Here is a 26,468-nt window from a genome sequence, read left to right on the forward strand (position 1 = left end):
AGAAAAAATATTCTAAATTAAAAAATGGAGAAAGGAGTTGAACAGGAACTTACTCAAAAAACAAATACAAATGGCCAAAATGCATAAGATGTTCTATATCACTAATCATCAGAGAAATATAAATCAAAATGAGATATCACTCCATATCACAGAGACTGACCCTCATCAAAAAGTACAACAAACTTTGGGGAAGATGTGGGAAAAAAGGAACACTCATTCACTACTGGTGGGAAAGTCAACTGGTCCAGTCTTTTGGGAACACAGTATATATCCCTTAATTAATTAAAATATTTGTTTGTTTGTTTTTTTTTTTTGGGTTTTTGGGGCCACACCCATTTGATGCTCAGGGGTTACTCCTGGCTAAGCGCTCAGAAACTACCCCTGGCTTGGGGGGACCATATGAGACGCCGGGGGATCGAACCAAGGTCCTTCCTTGGCTAGCGCTTGCAAGGCAGACATCTTACCTCTAGCGCCACCTCGCCGGACCCAATTAAAATATTTGTTAATAAAAATATACAAAGGAAGGGTTGGAAAGTTGCAGTTGGTTAACCCTTGATTGATCCAGGTTCAACTTCCAGCACCACATATGGAACCATAAGGACTACCAGGAGGGATTCCTGAGCACAGAACCAGGAGTAAGCCTTGAACACGACTTGATGTGGCACAAAACCAAAAATATAGATATACACACAGACGCGCACACACAGACAGACAGACACACACATATATGAAAAAAACTAGTCTATCAACAAAAGCAAGGAGCCCTGGATCTCTAAGGGAAAAAAAATTATAGAAATGGGGGGCCAGAGAGATAGCACAGTGGTAGAGTGTTTGCCTTAGATGCAGAAGGACTGTGGTTCACATTCCAGCATCCCATATGGTCCCCTGAGCCTGCCAGGAGCGATTTCTGAGCACAGAGCCAGGAGTAACTGCTGAGCACTGCAAGGTGTGAAAAAATTAAAAAAAATTTTTTTTATAGAAATGAGTATATTTTTTAAGTCCTGTCCTTAACCAAATTCCTATATGGGAGATGAAATACATGTAAGTCAAATAATTTTATATACTGTAAATTTTCTCAAATTTTAGGTATAACATTTGGAAACTTAAGTGAGAAAATGTGATAAAAAATATTCCACCCTATAAATGTAGATAAAAAAGGAGTAAACAAGTTTTATTGGATACCATGAGCCACAGAAGCATTTCTCAAATGTGGACCAGATGACCCTCTCCAGGCCACCAGGTTATTCAAAGGGCATCACAGGTACAAATTGTATGAATTGGGGGCCAGGACCTGAGACTAGAAAGCCCAAAGAAAGTAAATAATGTGAGGAGAAAAACCACAGTCAAATTAAAAAAAAAAAAAAAAAGACCGAAAATTACTGATCCAAATTGGCATCAAAATGTCAAAAATCAATGATGATGATAATCTTACATAACCTATTTCTGGTGTCTATTCTTTCTTTAGAATAAAATTAATACACCGTTTTCATTATTCCTCCTGGTGTTATCAAGAGGAATTTAGGCCAAAGTTACTCTACAAATGAAATGACTTTTCTGGGCTGGAATAATACAGTAATATATTTGTCTTGTATACAAGCAGACTGGGTTTGGTACCCTCACTCTATTTGGTCCCCTAAGCACAGCCAGGTGTGAGCCCAAAACAAGAAATACAAATTAAATGATTCTTCTAAGAAATTTCATTTACCTTTACCTCAAGCTATGCTTACCTCAAGCTGAACCCTCTGTTCTAAGTTTTTGTACGATCGCTGTAATAACTCCCGGGTTCCCAGAACTCCGTACCACATCAAATTTTTAGTTCGGCTCCTGCAATAAAAGTTGACAGACTATTATAGGAGTCTAACATTTATTTTTAGAAATAGCATGAGCAAAATAGACAAAAACTATAAAAGTGAAGTTGCCTTAATATAATGATTTTATCATTATCAAAATTACCTGCATTTTTCAGGGTGTTCCTCTCTCTTATTATTAAACTCTAATGAAATTTTTGCATCTAATCCAATTCCAAAGTAATTGTTCATGACACATTTTTCTGAATAGCCATCTCTATGATAATAAAGAAAAGTTCATAAGTCAAAGCAATAACTGCAACTTATAAACAAAATAGCACTTCAAGTATTTAAGCTCCTATTGCTAACAGTCATTCTCATTAGGAATCACTTCAAATGAAAATGATTTATACAGGATTCATAAGCTACATGTGTGACCTTAGTACTGCATATAATTTTTGGTAAGAAGATATAAGGGTGGTGGAAATGCAATGTGGACATAAGACTCATGATGTGCTCGTTTTCAATTCTAACAAATTGTTAGGTCTTACAAATGCCTATATCCTACTTCAGTCCCTAACTACAAAGACAAAAGGGGGAGTATGAAGTACAGAGAAGTTTAAAATATGGTACTGTCATCAGAGGAATTAGATCTAAAAAAAGTAAAAGTAAATGTGTAATATATAGTAGTACTTATGAAAGTAAAAAATATTTGAGGTGTTCTAAGAGTCCTTTAAATCATTTTTGCAGTGTTCAGGGACTATTCCTGGCATTATACTCATGAGTGACTCCTGGTAGAACTCAGGGAGTTCATATGTGATTCACAGCAAGGCTGCAATCACCACACCCACATACATGCATGGCAAGTGTCTTCCCTCTTATATTCTCAGGCCCTCCTTCAAAGAAGTCTTAAGGAAAAGATCAATGTGGGCCCAAAGCTTCCTGAAATAATTTTTCCCAGAGGCAAATGTATAAACATTATGGAGTTGGGAAACAGAAAAAAAAAATAAGTGAACTCTTGGAAAAAGGTCAATATGCCTATAAGGGTAACAATACCAAAGCCAATTCAAGAAAAAGTAAGCCATAGGGCTGGTTTTAGAGAAAATGAGCCAGAAAAAAATGTGTATTGCAGGTAATACATCAAGGAAACCACTGCATTTCAAATGGGTTGTTGTGCTCAGCAGTATGAACTTTTAAAATGATCTGATTGTTCTTTTTTGTTGTTGTTGAAATTTCTGTTTTATTTTTAAATAAATTGTTTAATTGAATCACCATGAGATACACGGTTACAAAGTTGTTCATGACTGAGTTTCTGTCAGACAAAATACAATATTCTTCACTAATGCACATTCCTGCCACCTATGTCCTCAGTTTCCCTCCTGGCCCTCCCCTACCTGTCTCTGGAGCAGACATTTTTCTTCTCTCTGTGTCTCTGTCTGTCTGTCTGTCTGTCTGTCTGTCTGTCTGTCTGTCTGTCTGTCTGTCTCTCTCTCTCTCTCTCTACCTATCTCTATCTTTTAGATATAATTTAGATACAACTTGCAATCATTTTTGAAGGGGTATTATGCATATCCTTTACCTCTTTTTAGCATTCAGTTCTTGTCTAGAATGGTTATTTCCAATTATCATTGTCATATGGTCCCTTCTCTGCCCTAAACTACACTCCCCGTTCTTTTTGTAAGTTTCCTGTCATGTACTGGTCCTCCTGGCCCTCCTCTCGCTGTATCTGGATACTACCATAGTATCTTTTTTGTATCCTACAAATGAATGTAATCATCTATGTCTAGCCCTCTCTGACTTATTTTGCAATTGTTCTTTTTTAATTAAAAAAGCATTTTTATTGTAGTACATTTAAAACAAAAACAATAAAAAGTATTTTTAAAAGCATTTTCTTACATTGAATCTGGATCTGGATCAATAAAGGGTGTTGCACCGAAAGGGTCAATATTTGCTAGTAACATTTTGTTGATAATAGAACTCCCAGCAATTGAGGCAGCTAGTCCAGCTCTTAACCCTGGCCAGAAAAATACACACAGTATCACATGTTTAAAAAACAAAAACAACAACAAAAAAAAAACAACACAAGTTCAGGCCTAATTTCAAACATTTTACTCCCAAATCCTAGTTTACAGTTCTTGCTCTTCTCATTAATCCAAACCAAGATTTATGAATTGTTAAATTAAGAGTTTTTTTGATGTTTCTTTGACTCAACATATTATCTCCAAAAATGAGGCAAATGAGGACCTATTTAGGAAAAGACAGTTTCTCATTTACCATCTCAGTGACTCTATAACAATCTAATAAATGTTTTCTATATTAAAGTAAATTAAGTGTTAGGACTACGAGGAACTTGAGGTTGGAGAGAGAGAGAAAGAGAGAGAGAAAAAGAGAAAGAGAGAGAGCACAGCAAGTATGGTGTTTGCCTTGCATGTTGCTGTCATACGTTCGATTCCTGACATCCCATATGGTCGTCTGATTACCGCCAGGAATAATTCTAGAGTGCAGAGCGATAAATTATCCCTGAGAAGTGCCAAGTATAGTTCCAAAACAAAAAACAGGACTATAAGGAACTTATAATAAAAACCTATTACCCCTAGTTTTCTTATCATCAAATTATCTCTTCTGCATTCCCAAAGCATAGTAATAATACTGAAACAAAATTAACAGACATCAAGATAAGTCACTGGTATCAAGAGTAAGTAGAAAATTAAAGTGAAATTAAAATTTTTTAGATGAATACAACATTGAATATTAAGCACAGAACATTTATCCTACTATAAATATACAAACTTCCAATTAACTTTAACATCTATGCCATTATTTGTAGTATTGAAAGATAATGGAATTTGGGGAGGGATACTGAAAATTAGAACCATATTTATATATGCAATAAAAAGTCTACTGCAATGATAGCAGTATATCTGTTCTCCCAAAGTAAGTACATTTATCTTATACAACACATTATTAAGGCTAATGCCTCAGAAGCACTAATGCCAGAAGACAAAGTAATATAGAAAAATAAGAGAGTGGAGGGTGGGGAGAAAAAAGAAAAATAAGAGAACATATAGAAAGGAACACTGATGATAGGAATTGACACTGGTGGTGAGATTGGTATTGAAATATTATATGCTTAAAATGCAACTATCAGTAACTCTGTAAATCTTGGTTCTTTAACTAAATAAAATAAATTAAACCTTCCAAAGAAATATTAAGATATCAGGGGAAATTACTTATTAATTTTTCTCAACAATATGCTCTCATTATTTATTCCTTTAGATATTAAAATTTATTTGATTATCCAAAAAACAAAATTTCTGTAGTTTAACTTAACAGATTTGAACAAGCTACAGTATACTTTGTTATTCTGATTTCCTTTATGTCTAAGAAAGTAAATAAAATAATTGCACTTCAGTCAAATTGTTCTATCCCTGGGCAATACCTACATGCTTAAAACAATAATTTTGGTGAGATAATGAAGTATCTTGGAGACATGAAGAACCATATTCCAGCTTTCCCACAGAAAAACATATTTTCTTTTTTTTTTTATCTTTTTTTGGTTTTTGGGTCAAACCCGGCAGCGCTCAGGGGTTACTCCTGGCTCTATGCTCAGAAATTGATCCTGGCAGACTCAGGGGACCATATGGGATGCCAGGATTCAAACCACCGTCCTTCTGCATGCAAAGCAAATGCCTTACCTCCATGCTATTTCTCCAGCCCGAGAAAAACATATTTTCTGAAATGCCTGAAGGTTAACCTTGCTTATAAACCAGAAAGGTCATCCCATGGACCCAGAGCTAAATAAAGACATGACCTCTAGACATAAAGGTCTTTTAGAACCAGCATGTTCTGGATTTATCATCTTTCTATTTTTATATTTTTGTATTTACATAACATAAAATTCATCTTTTTTTAATATCTTTATTTAAACACCTTGATTACAAACATGATTATGGTTGGGTTTCAGTCTTAAAACTCTTCTAACTTGGTTTTTTGTAATAGATACAGAAATTTGTAATATGATCACTACCCATCTAATTCTAGAAATTTTCAAATTGATCCTCAAAGAAAATTTATTCACATTTTACAGACATTTGTAAAGCTCCACATCTTCGGACCTCAAAAACCAGTCAAACTATTGCCTGTCTATGGATTTGACTACTGTAGATGTCCCAGATAAATAGCTTCATAAAAGATGTATTTGGATTAAGGTTCTTTTGATAGAATAATATCCTCCATGAAAATTCTGGATTCTGGCTTAGACTCATACACTTAATATTTCTTTAGTTCATGAAATGAACACATACACATTTATATAGAAATGCTTAAATACACAGTATTTCAGACTCTGCACTACCTGGGCAGATTATTCTGGTATTAAGCACAGGGAGGTTTTCTTTGCCTGCTGCCACAGCTGGTACAGGGATAGAGTCAGTTTGGGCACGACTGGTCCGTCCATCTGGAGACCGAGGTGCAGCTTTAACTGTTGGTAAAAAGTCTATATTTTAAAATGTAATGGTAAAAACCTATGAAAATAAGTCAGCCTCTATAAATTTAAGACATAACATAACTGAATACATGTTTAAATCACTCAGTGGAACTAAAACACACTGTGATTGTGATTTAACCATTTTGCTTTCACATATATACTTTCCAAGATGAAACTGCAGCAGGTTCCTGTCTTGATTTCTCACTACAAAATAAAAGGAGATAAGTAGAAGATGGGTACATAACATAACGAAAGGTCAGTGATACACTTAATAGGACTTCAACTGGCATATATTTAGGAATAAAAATAATTTATTTTTTGATTTTGAGGCACATCTGGTGACACTCAGGGGTTACTCCTGGCTATGCACTCAGAAATTGCTCCTGGCTTGGGGGACCATATGGGATACCAGGGAATGTAACCGTGGTTTGTCCTAAGCTAGCACTGGCAAGGCAGATGCCTTACTGCTCCACACCACCGCTCCAGCCCTAAGAAATAAAATTAATTTTAAGGACTTAATTATAAAAATAAAACAAGTCTTATACTGCCAGACCAATAATGTTGAGTATTGATAATGGTATTCCTAGAGCTGATATGTGAAAAATAAGTTAGTATGTTCTTTTTATAAATGGAAAGAAAAATGTTTCTCAAATAGAACCAGTATAATTTTTCTGTACTGCTCAATTATTTATCTATTCAACAATGATTTGCCACCCAACAAAGATTTTCCCTCATTCAACAAAAAATGTCTATCATACTTGGTTTTTGTTTGCTTGAGGGTCATACCAGCAGTGCTCAGAGATCGTTCTTGGTGCTACTCAGGAGATATATGCAATATAAAAGATTGAACCTAGTTGGGCTGGAGGCAAGGTAAGTGGCCCACTTGCTATACTATTTCTCTAGTCCTCTATCATACTTTTCTTATACTTAGTATTTCTTTTTGGGGGGGAGGATCACACCCAGCAGTGCTCAGGGGTTACTCCTGGCTCTATGCTCAGAAATTGCTCCTGGCAGGCACAGAGGACCGTATGGGATGCCAGGATTCGAACCACCATCCTTCAGCATGAAAGGCAAATGCCTTACCTCCGTGCTACCTCTCCGGCCCATACTTAGTATTTCTATCAAACTTCTTCCAAGACAGAACTACTCTCAAGGAAAATAAGAAAAATATTAAATTCTATTAAAAATTGGTAAATTTAATAAAAGGAAAATATTATCCTTAATTTGGAAGATATTGGTAGGTGTTTAAAAAACAGTAGTCTGTGGGCAAGAATGATAGTACAGCTAGCTGCCTTGCATGCAGCAACCCAGAATTGGTCCCTGGACCCTCTTAAGGTCCCCTGAAGACCACAGTTGTGAACCTGAAGCAGAAAGTTAAACGTAACCCCTAAGACTGTTGAGTGTACTCTCCCCAAAAAACTAAATAAATAATAGTCCTCAAACTCAATTAAAAAGAACTCTAAAACTCAATTATATTTACTCACCCAAGGGTAATTACAAACTAATTCTATTAATCTTCTAATCACTTTTCTTTGTTCAAAACCAGTTCAATTGCATTACAGAAGAAATACAAAGCAGTCATGCTTTTTTTTTTGACAAATGGAAAGCCTAAAGATATTTTGATAACTAAAAACAACTTTTTGATATTCACCTTTGATTAAAAAGCTCATTGGTCACGTCCTCATAACCAAGACTGCTGCACCACTGCAGAGAGCTAAATTAATCATTCTCGATTTTTCTTGAGTATAACATCTCACTGAACATATTGGCCTGCTGCATACAGCATTGTCTAGGCTTAATTGTCACATAAGTAAATGATCATATAACTGGTGGGATAGTATGATTAAAAATGGTAATTATATAGTACAGAAACACTTATTTTCACTGAGTTTGATTAATAGCCAAAAATTAAATCAAATTTTGTTCCATTAAAGTCTATGTTTTAGTGTCAATATATATAGCTCTAATCTGCATATTTTAGAAGTTTCTAAAAATTACAATGGAAGTATAAAGAAAAACTATCAAAAGAGAGGCATTATCTTAGAAATTATCAAGCAATATACAGTATAAGAATGTCACATTTATCTAGCATAGATTAACATTTTAATAGAGAAAAACATACAAGGACTGCTGATCAAATTCCAGATAAAATAAATTTAAGATGCACCAGAAAGACAATATAGTGGGTAAGGCGCCTGCATTGCACATAACTGACCCATGTTCAATCCCTGTGTCAAAAACAGTTCCACAAACACCACCAAAATTGATACTAGAAAACAGAATCAGAATAAGGCTTGATCATAGTGGGCTATGGCTCCCATACCCAAAAATAATTATTTAAGATGATAGGATTAAGCTTTCAAAGATTTTGAGAGAATGTTAGATCGAGTGCAGACCATGATAATCAGGTTCAGAAAACATTTGCATAGAAACAGGAGACAAGGTTTTATATAATATTCATATAATACTTCAGTGCTGGGTGATCATTATAACATACAAAGTATTAGGATGAGTAATATAAATTGATACCAAAATATTTAAAGAATTCTGTTCAAAGTGGGATATTTTTTTAAATATTTTTTAAAAATCTTGAAATCAAGTTAAAGATTCATAGAGACTTTTGGGACATTATCATAGAAAAATGAAAGAAACAGAGAAGATGACATGAAATATGTACTCAGTACCATTTAATAGCTGCCACCTGGCAGAATAACCTCAATATAATGAAATAACATATGCAAAATTACTGCTTTAAATGAATCATTTAGAATTTCACGAAGGTCTGCAGATGTCACTGTTAACATAATCAATGAATGTTTGTTATAATACTGATTTTTATGTCTATGAATTTAAGGGAAAAAAACAAAGCTCAATAAATATCAATTTGAACTTAAAATATCAATTTGAACTTAAAAATGGAATGTAGACAAACTCATTTGCCATGTCTGCACCCAGCCAGCTCCATAGACATACTTTGTTCTTGAAAGAGGTAAAAACCAAATCATGAAAACTGGCCACACAACTGAAGTATCAACTTTTGGGTGGAGAAGGCAAGCCAAGTCCCCACCCTGCTGAAGTCACGTCTGCTGCACCTATCACCCACAAACACCACAGATATTGTAGAAATCCAATTGCCCTGCTTCCCCACTTCACAATGCCTCTATGCAGAGAGAGCCACTATGGCCAAAACCCCAAGTATGCCAGTATGTGGGCTGATAATACCAAGACATTTTTGAAGTAAGTGCAGGCACCCACCCCTGACATCCTGTACTTCCAGAAGCCCTGGCAGCTAAAAACATGCCCCCACAAAAGTCATAGTGTCAGCAGTAGTGCTTGGAATTCCTGATAACTCCATTTTTGTTTAATACTGTCATCCTCATAGGAACAAAACAATCTAGATGCCAATGTTTCTCTGAAGACACCTAATATTCAGAAACAAAGTAACAGAACAATCTACTAGGAACAAGAGCTTACTAAACCTTCTAACAATGACTTGACCTCATTGAAGATACAATGATTTTCACAAATTTGCTTGTTGCTGTGATTTTTTTATTTCTTTATTTTCTTCTTTTTCTTTCTTTCTTTTTTTTTCCCTTTTTTTTTTAAAATAATCTGTGTCTCACTTATCTGGTAACAAATGCATTATCACCTGCTATGTCAGCTATGTGATACATGTTCTTTACATAAAGTACATTAAATTAAAACAAAAAACATTCCATCTCTCTATTAGGAACTATCTTAAAGATTTTTAATTAGTTCCATTTCTGTTTCACTATTTTCTGTTAAAAATAATAAAATAAGTATTATTTTTATTATTTAAAACAATAACAAATGTCACTACCACTTGCTCATGATAGAAGGGTAGGGGGAATAAAGGTGGTTAAGTAATATATACATGGGGCTGGCAAGGTGGCGCTAGAGGTAAGGTGTCTGCCTTGCAAGCGCTAGCCAAGGAAGGACCGTGGTTGGATCCCCCGGCATCCCACATGGTCCCCCCCAAGCCAGGGGCAACTTCTGAGCGTTTAGCCAGGAGTAATCCCTGAGCATCAAACGGGTGTGCCCCCCCAAAAAAATAATATATACATGATATTCTATTAGTAACAATGTTGTAGATTACAGTGCCTATCGGGGAAAAGTGTGCTTACTATAGAAGCAGGCTGAAATTAGGAAGAAAACTGGGGACATGGGTGGAAGGAAACACTAGTGAAGTGACTGGTTATGATTTTGTATGCCAGAAATTAAATCATAAACAATTCTGCAAGTAATTAATGGTGATTCAAAAGTAACAATAATGATAATAATTTCAATGTGTAAAATAAATTGATATACGAGCATGATTTTCAAAGCCCAACTGATATGAATAATTAATACATATATTTTTTACTGTCTTTTACTGAGTTACTGAAAAAAAAATGGGTTCTGTAAATTTCTGGACAATGTAAAAGCATTACAATTTCCATTCTAAAAAAAATAGACTATACTAAAAATGATTGATCCATGGTCCATGATATGAAGCTTACCACAGAGAGTGGTGAGTGCAGTTAGAGAAATAACTACTCTAACAACTATCATGACAATGGTAGAGTGAGAGAAATAAAATACCTTTCTTGAAAACAGGCAGGGTGTGGGGAAGATGGGGGACATAGGTGGTAGGAAGGTTGCACTGGTGAAGGGGGGGGTAGTCTTTTTAATAACTAAAGCCCAACTACAAACATGTTTGTTATCATGGTGCTTAAATAAAGATATTATTTTAAAAAAATAAATAAAAATTATTGGTCCATAGGCTCAATGATTCCTGTCAAGGGAAAATATGCATTCACTGGATTTTATTATACAATAGGAGCATGAAACGTTAAAATGCCTATGTTTGCTAGTTGGAACTAAGAAAAAGCCACAATGAACTAAGGCCATAACATATACCATCATCAAATACTAGCTCCCTGATGTCTGCAAGGTCTAAAATAAAGAATTAGAAAAACAAAGACAATTCTTTCAAAGTTAATATAATTAGGAGCAGTGGAAAATATATATGATAATGTCTGCAAACACTCATATAATAATTTGTACTAAACTCTATTCTAGGCACTTTACTGATATTAACAACAAGAAAGTACAATGTCAAGTAGGTAAATTTTATAAAAAGTAGCCATAGAAAATTAAAATAATCTGCTAAGGAAATAACAACTTATTCAAAGTAATGCACAAATGTAATAATTGCAGTTATAAGATATTGACTTTTCACTAATTATATTATTTAATATATAATTCTTTTCATATTGTCATTTTCTTAGCATTTTCATTTCTGACTTTATCTAGAAAATCTCTTTTTCTTATACAATATAAACTATTACATGTAAATTCATTCCCAATTCAAATGAAAATGTAGAGAAATTCTTTAAGGAACTTTACTTGCAAACTCTCTCACAAAAATTACTACAACAAAGAAATGACTGAAGCCCTATGACTTTAAAGCATTAATTCAGCAGAAGGTATATCAACCATCTAGAATGGTCAGTGTCAATCAAGGGTCTATCAAATAATTTAAATGCCAAAAAGTATGCAAACTGGAGCTTTCACATTATTCTTAAAGGACTGTTTACTAATAGGTTAGACTATTTGTATTTAGGACTTTCTTACATTTTTATTTTTTTGAATTAAGATTTTAAATGTTCTTTGGTATAGAATACCTTGGTTATTGTTGTACTTTAGATTATATGATAAAGATGGTAGGAAGAGTTCTTGACAATAGTCTAAATAGTGCTACTTTTACACCTTACAATAAATCTCAAAAAGCTTTGTAAAGAATACAGCCTTTTTCAAACTGATACTTTCCAAACTTGAAACAAAATTACATTTTCTTTAAATCCCAAGATAATTTTATCATAATTTTCTTACCAGTTAGTGACTCTTTTGAATCATCATCTTTCGGTTCGTCCTTAGAGTCATCTGTTTCTGTACTATCATATTCAAATGATGGAATAACTGGTTCACCAGGTTGGACTGTCTGGTCATCTACCACTTTTGTAAAAAAACAACAACAACAAAAAAACAAGATTGGACAAGTAAAAATAAAATTTATAAATATCAATATATGTTTAAGTGAGGAAAATAAAACAGAAACCAAGAAAATTACACTCATAAATAAATAGTAAAATAATAAATATTGAGGTAATGTCTATAAATCTAAAGATTATAATATTAAATAGATCAGGGATGTGGCTCCAGAATAGTATAGATAATAGATGCCCCAAAGTGGAGGCCCTGGTTGTAATCTCCAGTCAAAATATCTAAATAAAACTGTCAAAAGTATACTGTTTTGTTTTGTTTTGGGGCCACATCTGGCAATGCTCAAGGAATAACTCCTGGTGCTGCACTCAGGAAACACTTCTGATGGTGCACAAAGGACCCTACAGGGTGCAAGGGATCAAGAACAGATTGGCTGTGTGCAAGGCAAATGCCCTACCTGCAGAACTATCACATTAGGCCCCAATATACTGCTATTAAAAGAAAATATATGTAAAAACTTTAGAGTATGACATACAAGTCTAATTGAGTTATAATATTTAAATTATAAAAATTATATAAAATTATCTTTATAGTTGACTGTCAAAAAATTCTGAGAATAGGATATAAACATTATAATAATATAAAAATTAAAATACAGTAGAATTGTTATAAACTCTTGGGACTGGGGTTTGGGACACAAACAGCAGTGCTTAGTGGCTATTTCTGGTTCTGGACTAAGGAGTGCTCTTCTACAAAAGAGGACCATATTTAATGCTGGTGATGAGAACAGAGGTGCACAATATGTAAGGCAAAGAAAATACCTCCTGTGCTATCTATCTCTATGCACTCATTATAAACCCTTAAAAAAGCAATGTAAACAATTAGAAAATACAAATTAAAAATGAGAATGCAGGGGCCGAAGCGGTGGCACTAGAGGTAAGGCCTTGCAAGCACTAGACCAGATGGACTGCAGTTCAATCCCCCGACGTCCCTCCAAGCCAGGAGTGATTTGTGAGCGCATCACCAGGAGTAAACCCTGAGCATCAACAGGTGTGGCCCAAAAAACAAAAACACAAACACAAAACGACAAAAAATGAGAATGCAAAGTATTAAAAGGGAGGAAGGGTATAGCCAGAATACCCTTGATCCTAGATTAAAGAAATAAGAAAGATGGGGAAGGAAAGAAAGCAAGGGGAGGAGTAAAAACAGATGGATGTGAGGTAACAGATGTAGGAACCAGGGACCTTGGGGACATCAATGGTGTAAAGGTACATCTAAGTATCAAAATTACAGAGACAGCAATACAGTACGCATGAGACTCAAGCTAGAGCAACAAAATTTTAAAAATGCCTGCCAAGGAGGCAGGCTGGGAGTTGAAGAGAACCTGTGGACAACTGGTGGAGGGAAGCTGATACTGGTGATAGAAATCAGTGTTGGAAATTGTATGCCTAATTTAACTATAAGCAATTATGTAAATATGGTGTCTTAATATTTAAAATATCAATTAATATTTAAAGTAAATTTAATTATTAATTATTAAATCCCTATTTAATGGTTTATTATTAAATATTCATTTGTTGTATTATCTAATATAATATTACATATTATTAAATAATTTTTATGGTGATATTGATGATTAGTTTAATTTAATGATTAATAAAATGATTTTATTATTAATTATTAAATTATTTTTATTAAATTAAATTATTTAAAGATAAACTTTAAAATTAATTGAAATGTAGTTTTCAACATAGTTTATAGGTTTTATTTCCTTAAGAATTCAAAAGTGGTTGGGGAAATAGCTCCAGGATCATCGGGGTGCAAGACCTGCATGTGCAAGGCCCTGATTCTATGTCTCACACTGTCTGGTCCCTTGAATACTTCCAGTTCTGAGCAGTAACTCATCGCTGCTGGTACATTACTGGATTCTAGTGTTGACAAATCCAGTCAAGTTGGACAAGAGTCCCAGAGGAGGAGAAAAAGGAGAGTAAGACAAACAAGGGAGGAAGGGAAGGAAGGTGAATTTGAAAAGATTCAAATGAAGTAAAAGTACTTAAAGTTTCAGAAATGTTATTTAAATTCATTTTTTATTTTAGCTCAGGATTTATTTTATACTTTCTCCCTGAGATTTAATTTGTGCTTTATTACAATGGTGATCCATATTACTAAAGTAGTTAACAGGGCACAGCACATTATTGTTTAATGGTTTTTTTGTACTATCTTGTCCTTAAAAAAAATTAAATGTGTCCAGTCTGATCAAGAGGATGTTCCACTGACTCACATTAACACTGCTAACTTTTTCAAAATCGTGCTCATGTGTACCTTTTCCGACTTCTTCAATGACTTGCCTCACTGCTTTCTTTAAACTGTTCGCTCGCAGCATTATCTCCTTTGGTTTGGCTACTTTCTGGGAGGATAGCTTTGTAGCATCGTCTATGAGCTGTTCCTTGCTTTCACACAAAGAATCTTCACTTGAAGATTCCACAGGTTCTTCTTCAATGATGACAGGGTTGGTCCCAGGGAGAACTGGGCCAGCCTGGGGATCTGTGTGTAAAGACTGGAGCAGCTGTTCAAGCTTCTCATTTAGGATGGAACACTAAGAAGACAAAAATAGTCATGAATCTCTATTTCATAGAGGTGAAAATTTACAATATATTCCTTCCCCAAATAATTGCATACAGTGTTCTTTCCAACATTCTATTTTTGGTGATGGGTCACACTGATAGTGCTAGGGACTTAGGCCTGGCTCTGCATTCAGGAATCACTCCTCGTGGGGCTCAGGGGACCATGTAGGGTGCCAGGGATAGAACAGGATTGTTGCATGTAAGGCAAGCACCCTACCAGCTGTATTATCTTTCTGGTCCCACAATGAATATTCTTCAGGGTAGATATATGTTAGAATACAAAAGAATTCTTAATAAATATGTGAAGATTAAAAACACGTTAACTATTTTTGTCAGAATGACATGAGACTAGAACTTTAAAAAGAAAATAGAAAAAAATTTTTGGACAAGTAGAGCCTAAACATGCTTCTCAATAATTTTTAAGTCAATGAAGAAATCTAATGGGGGGGGGGAATACCTGTTGAACAACAGAAAGCAAATGAAAGCTATCAGAATACAGCAAGAGTTTGTACAAAGGCAAGTTCACCACAATATAAGTCAAACATGAATACAGATAAAATATCAGATAGACAATTTTACAATTTCTTATATTTGAGAAACAAGAAGGAGAAACAGAGCCAAAACTCAGGCCAAACTCAGACCAAATAAAATTGGTAACTCCTATAGTAGGATCACCAAAGATTTTTTTTTTTTTGAAAAAAGGAGAACATCCTAGTTAGAAAACAAAAGATTTAAGGGGTCAAACATAACAGATAATGCATAAATACAAAGTATTATGTGAAAAGAAAAACATCTATATGCAGACAAACTGGAAACCCCAAAAGAAATGGAAATTTTTTCAGAATTAAACAACCTTTCAAGAGCGAAAGACATAGACAGTTGGAACAGATACATTCCAAGTACAGAAATGGAAACAGCAATCATGAGTCTCTTTGCAAACAAAATCTCAAAACGAGCTAACTTTCATCAGTAAATTTTATAAAATTTTCACAGAAGAACTAATACCCATCTTGCTCAAACTTTTTCAAAATTTAAATAAGGGTGGGACAATCACAAGTACAGTCTCTGAGATCAGTCTCACTTCGATGCCCAAGCCAGATAGAATTGAATATAAAAAGTAAACAAAAGATTAGTATCTGATCAGTACAGATACTAACATCCCCCCAAAAAATCTTTTCAAGTCAAATACAACATTCTATCAATAAATTATTTATCATGACCAAGTACAATTCACCCTAAGAATGAAAAGAAGTATTCATCATACACAATTAATTTAGTATACCACATTATTAAAGAAAAAATGTGGCAAAAAGAAAATCTTAACAATAAATACTTAAAGAAGCAAGTGAAGAGTCAATGAAATTAATTTAGAATAAAATATACTCAGTAAGTTGGGAATGGGATAAACATACCTCATAAACAAACTATAAATGACAAACACATAACTTGGATCATACTCAACACTGGAAAACTTAAACCTTTTTCCTAAAAAACCTGTAGTTAGACAAGGATTCAAGTTCATTTTCACTGCTACTTTTCAATATAGTTTTTAAAATTGCAAAACAATATAAAAGATATAAAAGGAGAGGCCAAAGAGATAGCATGGTGGTGGGGCATTTGCCTTGCATGCAGAAGGACGGTGGTTCGAGTTCCGACATCCCATATTAGGTACCCCGAGCCTGCAAGGAGCGATTTCTGAGTGGAGAGCCAGGAGTAACCCCTGAGCGCTGCGACCCCCCAAAAAAAGAACAACAACAACAACAAAACAGCAACAACAAAAAAGATATAAATGAAATTCAAATCGGAAAAAAGTAAAATTATTCCAATTTGTAGATGCTACAATAATATACATAGAAAATCCTGGACTCCACACACAAAAATATTGGTTTTTTAAGGTGACAAGATACCAAATTAATACCAATGAGTATGCTGGTTTTTTTGTTTGTTTGTTTGTTTGGGGTCACACCTGGCGGCACTCAGGGGTTACTCCTGGCTCTATGCTCAGAAATCGCTCCTGGCAGTCTCGGGGGACCATTTGGAATGCTGGGATTCGAACCACCATCGTCCTGGGTCGGCTGCCTGCAAGGCAAGTGCCCCTAGCCCCAAGTATGCTCTGTTTTACAGGCAGACAATGAAGAGGAGGAAAGCTTCTTTAAAAAGTTAGAAAATACTCCCATTTACAATAGCATCAAAAAGAAAGAGCCAGTTAGAGCAATAGCACAGGTGATAGAACATTTGCCTTGCACATGGCTGACCCAGGTTTGAGTCCCGGCATCCCATAGGGTCCCCTGAGCCTACAAGGAGTTATTCTGAGCACAGAGCCAGGAGTAACCCTTGAACACGACCAGCTGTGGCTCCAAAACAAAACAAAACAAAACAAAAAAGATAAATACCCTGGGAGTAAATAGAAGAAAGGAAGCACACACTGCCACTAGCATTTCAGAGAAGGTCCTGATGTTCTTTCTTGGCACTGCTGAGCTCAAGCAGTGCCACATCCCTGGGCTTGGCACTGAACCATCTGTTCTGATAGGCTGTATGGTGCCAAGAGTGGCCACTGGATTCCCAGACAGTTAGGAGGCTCTTACCCCAGAAGATATTAATATAATTTCTCAAGAAAATAGAACAACTGATTATAAAATGCTTTTGGTAAACAAAAAGTCCACATAGACAAAACTTTTCTGGAAAGGAAAAATGAATTTTATTATATTACAAAGCAATAAGAATTCAAATCATTTGGATTCAGAACAAAAACAGATAGACTTATCAAAGAAATAAAACCATATATATGCAGACATCTAACCTATGATAAAGGAGACAAATACACACAATGGAAAAATTAAAGTCTCTTTAACAAAATGTTAAGAAAACTGGATAATTGCATGCAAAAATAAAGAAACCTGTTCACTAACACCATATAAAAGTTAACTAACTTTTGAAATCTTAGTTATTAAACTGAAAAATCACAAAAATACAGAAGAAATTTTAGTTAGTATATTACAGGGCCTTAACATCAAGTGATGTATTAGAAATGCAATTCAAGTAGAAATAGAAACAAAAGTAGGAATAAAAATATTAAAAAAAACTTCTATATAGCAAATGAAACTATGGTACTACAAAAAAATGAAAACAACTTAGCAACTGGGAGAAAAATATGTACTTCAGGCATCTTAAAGGGGGTTGATATTCAAAATAAGTAACAAGAAGTTAACTACAATAAATGACATAAAGCACTTTTTTAAAATTATGCATACAGAAGGCCCACAGATACAAAAATGTTCAACATCACAATTTATGAGGGAAATGTAAAGCAAATTCTGCAGATTTCACCTCACACAACCGACAATAACAAATTCTAGAGAGATTTCACCTCACACAACAAACATACGAGCCTGAACATTATTGTGGGTGAGGATATGGAGAAAAGGAAATATGATACATTACTGGCTGCAGTGTAAGTTGGTTGTAGCCTCTATATTATGGAATTTCCTTTCAACAATTTTTAAGAAAGAAACTTCTTATGATCCAGGAATATCACTTCTAGACTTTTAAGGATATAAAAACTCTAGTTCAAAAAAATAATTACACCCTTCTCTTAATTGCAGCATTAAGCAAAATAGACAAAACATGGAATTAGCCAAAATGTCCATTAACAGATAACCATACAAAGAATATGCTATATATATACTCAGTGGAATATTACTCTGGTCTTTTAATGATGAGATTGTGCCCTCTGGGTGGGAAAGTAGATAGAATTTGAAATAATTATGCTAAGTGAAATAATCACCAACAATTATCAGATTAGTTCATCAAAGTATGAATGTACTAGCACAATCAAACTGACAAAAAGCAAAACTAACTTGGCAAAATTTATGTTGGCTACCGAAGAGAAAGAAAAAAAGGCAGGAGGAAAGAATACCAAACCTTTTTTGGTACTGGAACTTTGGTGGCAGGTACAGTGAGAATTATACATGTAAAGAGCTGTAAAAACCAATCCCTTAAATTACACAAAAATGTAAGCCAATAATAAATCAATAATAAAATACATATGGCAAAACAGATATAATTTGTCCATATTTTACTCATCATTTGTTGAGTATTAATTATAAATTATGCTTCTGAAAAATAATATACTAAAAAGTTCATAATTTTATAAAGCACATTTCTTACATAAATACTTCCAGACTCATTCAGGTCTCATTTTATAAGTACAAGTCCTTTGTACATCATTTTATTTTTTGGCTTTTGGATCACTCCTGGTAGCACTCAGGGGTTACTCCTGGCTCTGTGCTCAGAAATTGCCCCTGGCAGGCTCGGGGGACCATATGAGATGCTAGAATTCGAACCATCATCTGTCCTGGGTTGGCTGCTTGCAAGGCAAACTCCCTACTGCTATGCTATCATTGGGCCCCTGTGCCTCTATTTTTTAAGAGAAAATATAAAGTGACATGTTGCAAAAATTTACAATATATAAAAACATGCTAAAAATGTTGTACCTTTGGGAGGCACAGCAGAAAATGCTCCTCCTGGCTCTGCACTCAGAAAATACTCCTGGCAGCCTTGAGAGACCATACAAGATGGCAGGGATCAAACTCAGGTCAGCCAACCCAGTCAGCCATGTGCAAAGCAAACATTCTACCCACTGTACTCAGGCCCCAATACTCCTATCTTGATTATTATTTTTGTTTTGTTTTGGGGTCACAATTGGCAATGTCTTACTCGCACGTCTGTGCTGCTCAGGGGCACAATATGTAGTGCTGAGGTTTAAACCCAGGTCAGAAATCTGCACTACAAACACCTTACTCACTGTACTAGGTCTCCAGCCACACATAAGCTTTTTCTTGCTCCTTTTTTTTTTTAAAATCAACTTATAATACTATTTTGAACATTATAAACTTAAAGTGAGGCTACTGTCTCATTTGTAAAACCAAACTTTAGTTTTTAAGGCATGAATAGTGCTCAGTGAAATATTCATTCAAAGGAAACTTTAAAAGAAAAAGAAGACAGGCAGAATAACAAGCGCTTGGCTCTGACTTCTTTTGGCTTTTCCTGAGTTACTGGGGCTACAGAAACATCAAGACAGAAGTTGCTAATGCTACTGCCTAAAATGCCTTCTATCTACACACAATTTTTAGTTCTTTCTTCTCTCATGTATTTATCTTTGATATATGTCAAGACAAAGTTATAGTCGAAATATTTTAGAGAAAATAATAGTTAGAGAGGCTTTCTAATTTCTGAAGCTCTCCCAGAATAGAAAAACAATAGAAAGAGGCTAAAATTTTAGGCTCTTTTCTATTTTCTCTTCCTTTCATTCAACTCAATTGTTGCAGACAGCAGGGTTCCTGGGGGTGATCAAGCCTTTGCAAGTTCCAGAGTTCCAGCCAAGCCTTTTGTAAGAATGCCCTGTCATGAGAATATGAAAGCAAAGACAGAAGCTCCTATGATTCTGTAAACTGTTATTTTAGAAAGCTCATGAAGAGAAAAAGTATATAAACAAAAAGTAATTGAAAGAAAGAGCAACATGACAGGGGTCAATGACCTTCCTTCTCTATAGTCAATGTAACCATGGAGGCTAGAAGGGAATGAAACCCTAAAAAGTGCCTGTAAACAATTCCTCTCCCAGGAGTCATCAGGACATAGGCTGCCCAAAAGTCACTACTGTGCTTCTATAAGAGGCCATTCAACAACCACAAAAGAGAACTGAGTTACAAAATTCATATTGTAGAAGGTTTTTAGTATAATGTAGTTTTCTTACAGTGTTAAAGAATTAAAGGAAAACTACATTAAGATATTAATTATATTCATATATTATCTACTTAAAGGATTAACATAAAACATAATTTTTGAACCCTTATACCACATCTAATTCAAAAGTAACTTTCCCTTGATTGATGATGTGTCAGCAAGAAAACAAATCATTAACCCATAAAATACAGTTCAATCTCAAGTTGGTTAATGAAAAAAAAAATGATGCCCCAGACCTGTCCCTCTTACTTTACTGGCCACAGCTTCTGCAACAACAGCATTTTCCAATGTTTTTTCATGTGACTTCTCTATCTTGGCCACAAAGTCCTTTACAGTGTCGCACAGTATCCTTTGAAGAAAAATCATGTAATTCAGTTACCCTATTGATTTGCACAGATTTATAAGCATGGTTAAATATAAGCACAATTGGGCACACTGTAAAGATACCAGGATCACTTGTATATAAATGTATGCCTCTTTCTACGGCATAGCTTAAGTTTAAGTCCTAATAAATAAAAGAAATGCTGAGTGTTATGTCAACACATGAAAAAGCTTGCTCTATGTCATGTTTCTCTACCAGGGGTCCTCAAACTTTTTAAACAGGGGGCCAGTTCACTGTCCCTCAGACCATTGGAGGGTCTGACTATAGTAAAAACAAAACTTATGAACGAATTCTTATGCACACTGCATATGTCTTATTTTGCAATGAAGAAACAAAACAGATACAAATACAATATGTGGCCCACGGGCCATAGTTTGAGGACCACTGCACCTTTTCAAACCTTCGGGCCTGCAACTGTCCTGCAGACAGACCCACAGTCACATCTGAGGCAGTGAATCAGTGGTTGTCACCATTCTATGCCTGTGGATGGATGGTTGAAGAACAATACTCTATATAATTTAAATTAAAAGTTACTTTAAAGTAAGGCATACCTTTCTTCAATCATATCCTGAGAAGAATGGTGTAGCAACTATTTAAAAAGGATTTGTCATCATTTGCACCTGATCTATGATGAGGATAACACAGTGCTTCTCAATTATTTTCTGTCATGCCCCCCAGGAAGAAGAAAACATTTTTCGTGCCCCCCATGCTACTGTAAATAATATCTTTATCTTAAAAAAACTTTAACCTGCAAAACAAAAATATATAAAATAATTTGAGCTGATTTTTTAATCAGAGGTGATGTCTGGATGAATGGCTACAATGAGCACGTTTTGTAATGCATAGCTTTTCAAAGCGGGGTTTGAAGCAGGACACAGAAACTCTCAGCACCAGAGACATACAGAGACATAAACCTGGGGCTTAGCTGGTTATGACAGTGTTTGCCAAGGTCAAATGTGCCCCCTTTACTGAGCCTCGAGGCCCCCCCAAAGGGGCATGCCCCATTATTTGAAAAGCACTGGGATAACAGAACTTGCAAGGATCAATTTGTTACATATACTGTGGCCACACTGCAAAGTATGGCCTCTGAGTTACTATTAACTAGTAACTATTAGTTACAGTTTGCATATGTTTATCCTGTAATACTTCCTTACTGAAGAGAAGTGTTTTATTATACTATAAACCAACCTGTTAATTGAATTGATTTTTCTCCTGTTAATACATTATTTTATGTTTTTCCTTAAGACACCTAATCAGTAATATGAAAACTAATTTAATTTAAGCCATCTAGTGCTAACAATACATAGGTAAGATGATTTAAAAAATATAGTATGAAATTTAAGAATCTATTTAAAAAAATGAAAGACTTGTCTTATACATTGCTAATCAAGGCTTAATCCTTGGCATATATGCTCCCCTTTACCCAGTTCTGCCAAGAGGGATCCATGAGAACAAATACTTTAACTCAGTGTATTGCCCAAAAGCAAAAATTTAATTAATCAAAATTCTAGTGTCTTATAACAATGGTGCCAATCTTATTCTTATTTTCCAGTGTATAAGACAACTTTTCAGCCAATGAAAAACTTTTAAAAGTTGGGGGTCTAGGGCCAGAGAGGTGGCGCAGGCCATAAGACATCTGCGCACACTAGCCTAAGAAAGACTGCAGTTCAATCCCCCGGTGTCCCATATGGTCCCCCAAGTAGGGGCAATTTCTGAATGCGTAGCCAGGAGTAACCCCTGTGCATCACTGGGTGTGGCCATAAAACAAAAACAAACAAAAAATTCGGGGTCGTCTTATATGCCAGTATACGGCATGCTGAGACTTATTCCAGCTTCAGGAATCAGTGATCTGTCCCCTCTTACTTTTAAGAATTTACTTACTTTTTTAAGACTTTTAGGAAGTTTTTCATGGGTTTAAGGGTCATCTTATACACCGAAAAATAAGGTATTTACCCAATGACCCCATTTTCTGAAAAAGCTTTGTCTACAGAAAAATTTATTTATTTAATAACACTCTTTCATATTTTTACAAAGGATTGTTAGCCAATCCTTCCAATTCTCAAGACAACTCATGTTAGTAATGCAAATGCATAAAACTACAAAGTCAAAGAAATTTGTAACCAAACATTATTTGGTACACTACAGTAAATGCATTATTTAACCTATGTATTAATTTGTTTAATGGATTATATCAAACTTAAAAACAATTCAAAATAGCTAATAAGACTTGAAAATATTATTTTATGAATATAAACATGAACAAACAAGTTAAAATATTCTGCCCTAATATTATGTCACTTAATAAGTAAGTGACATTAACAAAAAGAATTCTTTATTTTATAGGTAGGGGCTACACAGATGTGTATGTGAATGCATATGTGTATCTACTATATAATCATTAAGTTATACCCTTTTAATTTTGATACTTTACATGCATCTTTTTTGTTTGTTTGTTTTGGGGCCACATCTGGCAGCACTCAGGGGTTACTCATGGTTCTGCACTCTGAAATCGCTCCTGGCAGGCTTGCAGGACCATATGGGATGCTGGGGAACAAACCTGAATCTGTCCTGTGTCAGCCGCATGCAAGGCAAATACCCTACCATTGTGTTATTGCTTTGGCCCCCTACTGTGCATCCTTCATGACTTAACAGCATTCTTTTTTTTTTCCTTTTTATGCCTTTTTTTTATATTTTTTTTTATTTTGATCATAGTGTCTTACATATTGTTGACAATAACATTTTAGGTACATATTTACATAAAATCAGGGGGGATTCCCATCACCAAATTGTCCTCCCTACCCCTCCGTTTTTGTCCTACCTCCCATTTCCTCTTCCCTCACCCCCAGGGCGGCTAGAATATGTGGTCCCCTCTGTATCCAACCCACTACCTAGTAGTCTTGCACCTGTTTGGTCTTGATGCCTCCTTTATCTTCCCCTCTAACTGTAGGCAGGACTAGCTAGTTCAAGTTGCATGGTTTTGCCGGAACAGCATTCTTTATGCCTAAAGAACTATTACAAGTCTTAAAGAGACATCTCTCATATTCAATATGGAAATCTTAGATTTCTATTTGAACAAAATCATTTTTAAAATAATACCATGATAACTGGGGGGAATGGAATATGGGTTGTAATGTTGAAGCATTGCTATTATTATATTTGTAACAATATATATATACAAAATGCAAAATGCAATTGCTAAAGTTTGCTTTGAGATTCTAAAACAAAAGAAAATTAGCAATAGAGTGAATTGGAGAGATAATAGAGATATTAAGATGCTTCCCTTGCATGCAGATGACTATAAGCTGAAACCCAGCACCATGTATGATTCCTTGTGCCCCATAAGACACGATACAGAGCACAGAACTGGAAGTAATTTTTTTTTTTTTGGTGCCAAAACCCGGGAACAAACCGGAAGTAATTTCTTAGTACTACAAAAGCAGTAGATGCTGAAATGCTGATAATCACTGAAGCTGATGCTGAAGATGGTGGGATTAGTAGAGAGGCTACTCCTGGTAGAGCATGGGGGACATAATGTGGTGCCAGAGATTAAAGCAGGGTTGATAATACGTAAAGCAAGCATTTTAAATTCAGTCATATCTCTTCAATTTTGTAACATTAATATATTTTTGGCTTTGGGGACACACCTGGTGGTGCTCAGAGCTGATTCCTGGCTCTGTGCTCATCAATCATTTCTTATAGGAACCACATGTGGTGACAGGGGGATCCCAGGTCAGCACCTTACAAGGCAATCAACCAACCTTACTGTACTCTCTCTCTACTCCCTACCCATAATAATAAAATCACTTTGCTAAGCCAGATTCCTAAAGAACAGTTTTGCTTATTAGTTAAAATTTTCAGTTTGTCTCATCGTACTCTAATTGAATTTCTGGCATTAGTAGAAAATAAATGCTTCAAAACTGAATTCAGTCGATGTTTGGTATATGAGAAAGTGACTTTGGTTCCATCAGAGGAATACTAACTAAATTCTGATAACTGTGGATTAAAGTAAAATATAAAATTAAATATTCTGTAAAATAATATTTTTAAAAACCTCATCTCTATTTTCCTTTTATCATATAAACTAATCCTAACAGTATTGATAAAAATAATAAATTGTAGTTTAATGTCTTCTAAATTATAATCATATTTCATTAAATCAGAACTTACTAAACTCCAGTAACTCCAAATATTTTGATAAAAATACTTAAAATGAATTATAAAATGTATTCTCTTAATAATACACTATATATAAATAAGTTGCTATAGTGATTATTTAAAAATGAACACAAATTTAGCATACTTCAAAAAAATAAATATACGTGGTAGAGACCAGGTTTCTTTTCAGTATCACCATATAACTATTTTAATGACTTCAACTCTGTAACTCACTTGGCTGATGATATGACCACTGCGTGTTCATCAGAATTAATTATTTTTGCAAGATGAGCTGCAACTGAATCTTCATAAATCGTTGTCTGAAAAAAAGAAAAGCCAACAAAACTTATTTACTGTTGCTAACATTTAAATAATTAATTTACTACTGCTTCAAACATGGTCATACATGTGACACCAAGTAACAATTATAATGCAGGACATTTAAAACCCACCACACAAAATAATTAATAGTAATTTGATTAAAATATTTTTGTTTCTGGAACTCTTTTATCTGTATTTTTAGAAAAGTTCATTAAAATTTATTTTATTTTATTTTATTTATTTTTTGTTTTTTGTGCCACACCTGGTGACACTCAGGGGTTACTTCTGGCTATGCACTCAGAAATCACTCCTGGCTTGGGGGGCCATATGGGATGCCAGGGATCAAACCACGGTCTGTCCTGGGTCATTCCCGTGCAAGGCAAATGCCTTACTGTGGTGCTATCACTTCAGTCCCTTTTAAAATCTATTTTAAACTAAAAAGGCAAAATAGCTAAACACATAAAAAAAACTCCTAAACATTAGTATAATAAAGCCAGATGACCTAATACAAAAATTGAAAAGATTAAAAAATATAAAATATTCGTAAACATAAGGCAAGTACCCAGTAGAGTGAACGACTGATATCACCACAGATATACCTTAGAACAGCTCAAGTGAAACAAGAATAATGAACAGGGCCCAGAGAGATAGCACAGCGGCGTTTGCCTTGCAAGCAGCCGATCTAGGACCAAAGGTGGTTGGTTTGAATCCCGGTGTCCCATATGGTCCCCCGTACCTACCAGGAGTTATTTCTAAGCAGACAGCCAGAAGTAACCCCTGAGCACCACCAGGTGTGGCCCAAAAACCAAAAACCAAAACCAAAACAAACAAACAAAAAAAAAGAATAATGAACAATGCCAAGTCTTGGTAAGATGAGGAGAAATAGAACTCACTGATTGATCATTTTCTAGGTATATTCCAGAAAATTAGAAGAAAGTATTCACCGAAAATGAACACACAAATAA

General features: G+C 34.9%; 1 protein-coding gene across 3 annotated transcripts in view; it reads right to left on the reverse strand.

Annotated features, from left to right (window-relative positions):
* The window catches only part of DGKH (diacylglycerol kinase eta), a 195,126-nt gene that overhangs the window by 30,104 nt on the left and 138,554 nt on the right, over positions 1–26,468 (reverse strand). For all 3 annotated transcript variants that reach the window (XM_049778886.1, XM_049778885.1, XM_049778887.1), the window contains 8 exons: positions 25,417–25,502; positions 20,895–20,994; positions 14,602–14,875; positions 12,169–12,291; positions 6,142–6,267; positions 3,684–3,801; positions 1,954–2,064; positions 1,728–1,824 (listed from right to left, as the gene is read on the reverse strand). In XM_049778886.1, coding sequence (XP_049634843.1) covers positions 1,728–1,824; positions 1,954–2,064; positions 3,684–3,801; positions 6,142–6,267; positions 12,169–12,291; positions 14,602–14,875; positions 20,895–20,994; positions 25,417–25,502 — 1,035 coding nt within the window. The remainder of the gene's footprint in view (positions 1–1,727; positions 1,825–1,953; positions 2,065–3,683; positions 3,802–6,141; positions 6,268–12,168; positions 12,292–14,601; positions 14,876–20,894; positions 20,995–25,416; positions 25,503–26,468) is intronic.

Source organism: Suncus etruscus, chromosome 8 (genome assembly GCF_024139225.1).
Source record: "Suncus etruscus isolate mSunEtr1 chromosome 8, mSunEtr1.pri.cur, whole genome shotgun sequence".
Classification (NCBI taxonomy): domain Eukaryota; kingdom Metazoa; phylum Chordata; class Mammalia; order Eulipotyphla; family Soricidae; genus Suncus; species Suncus etruscus.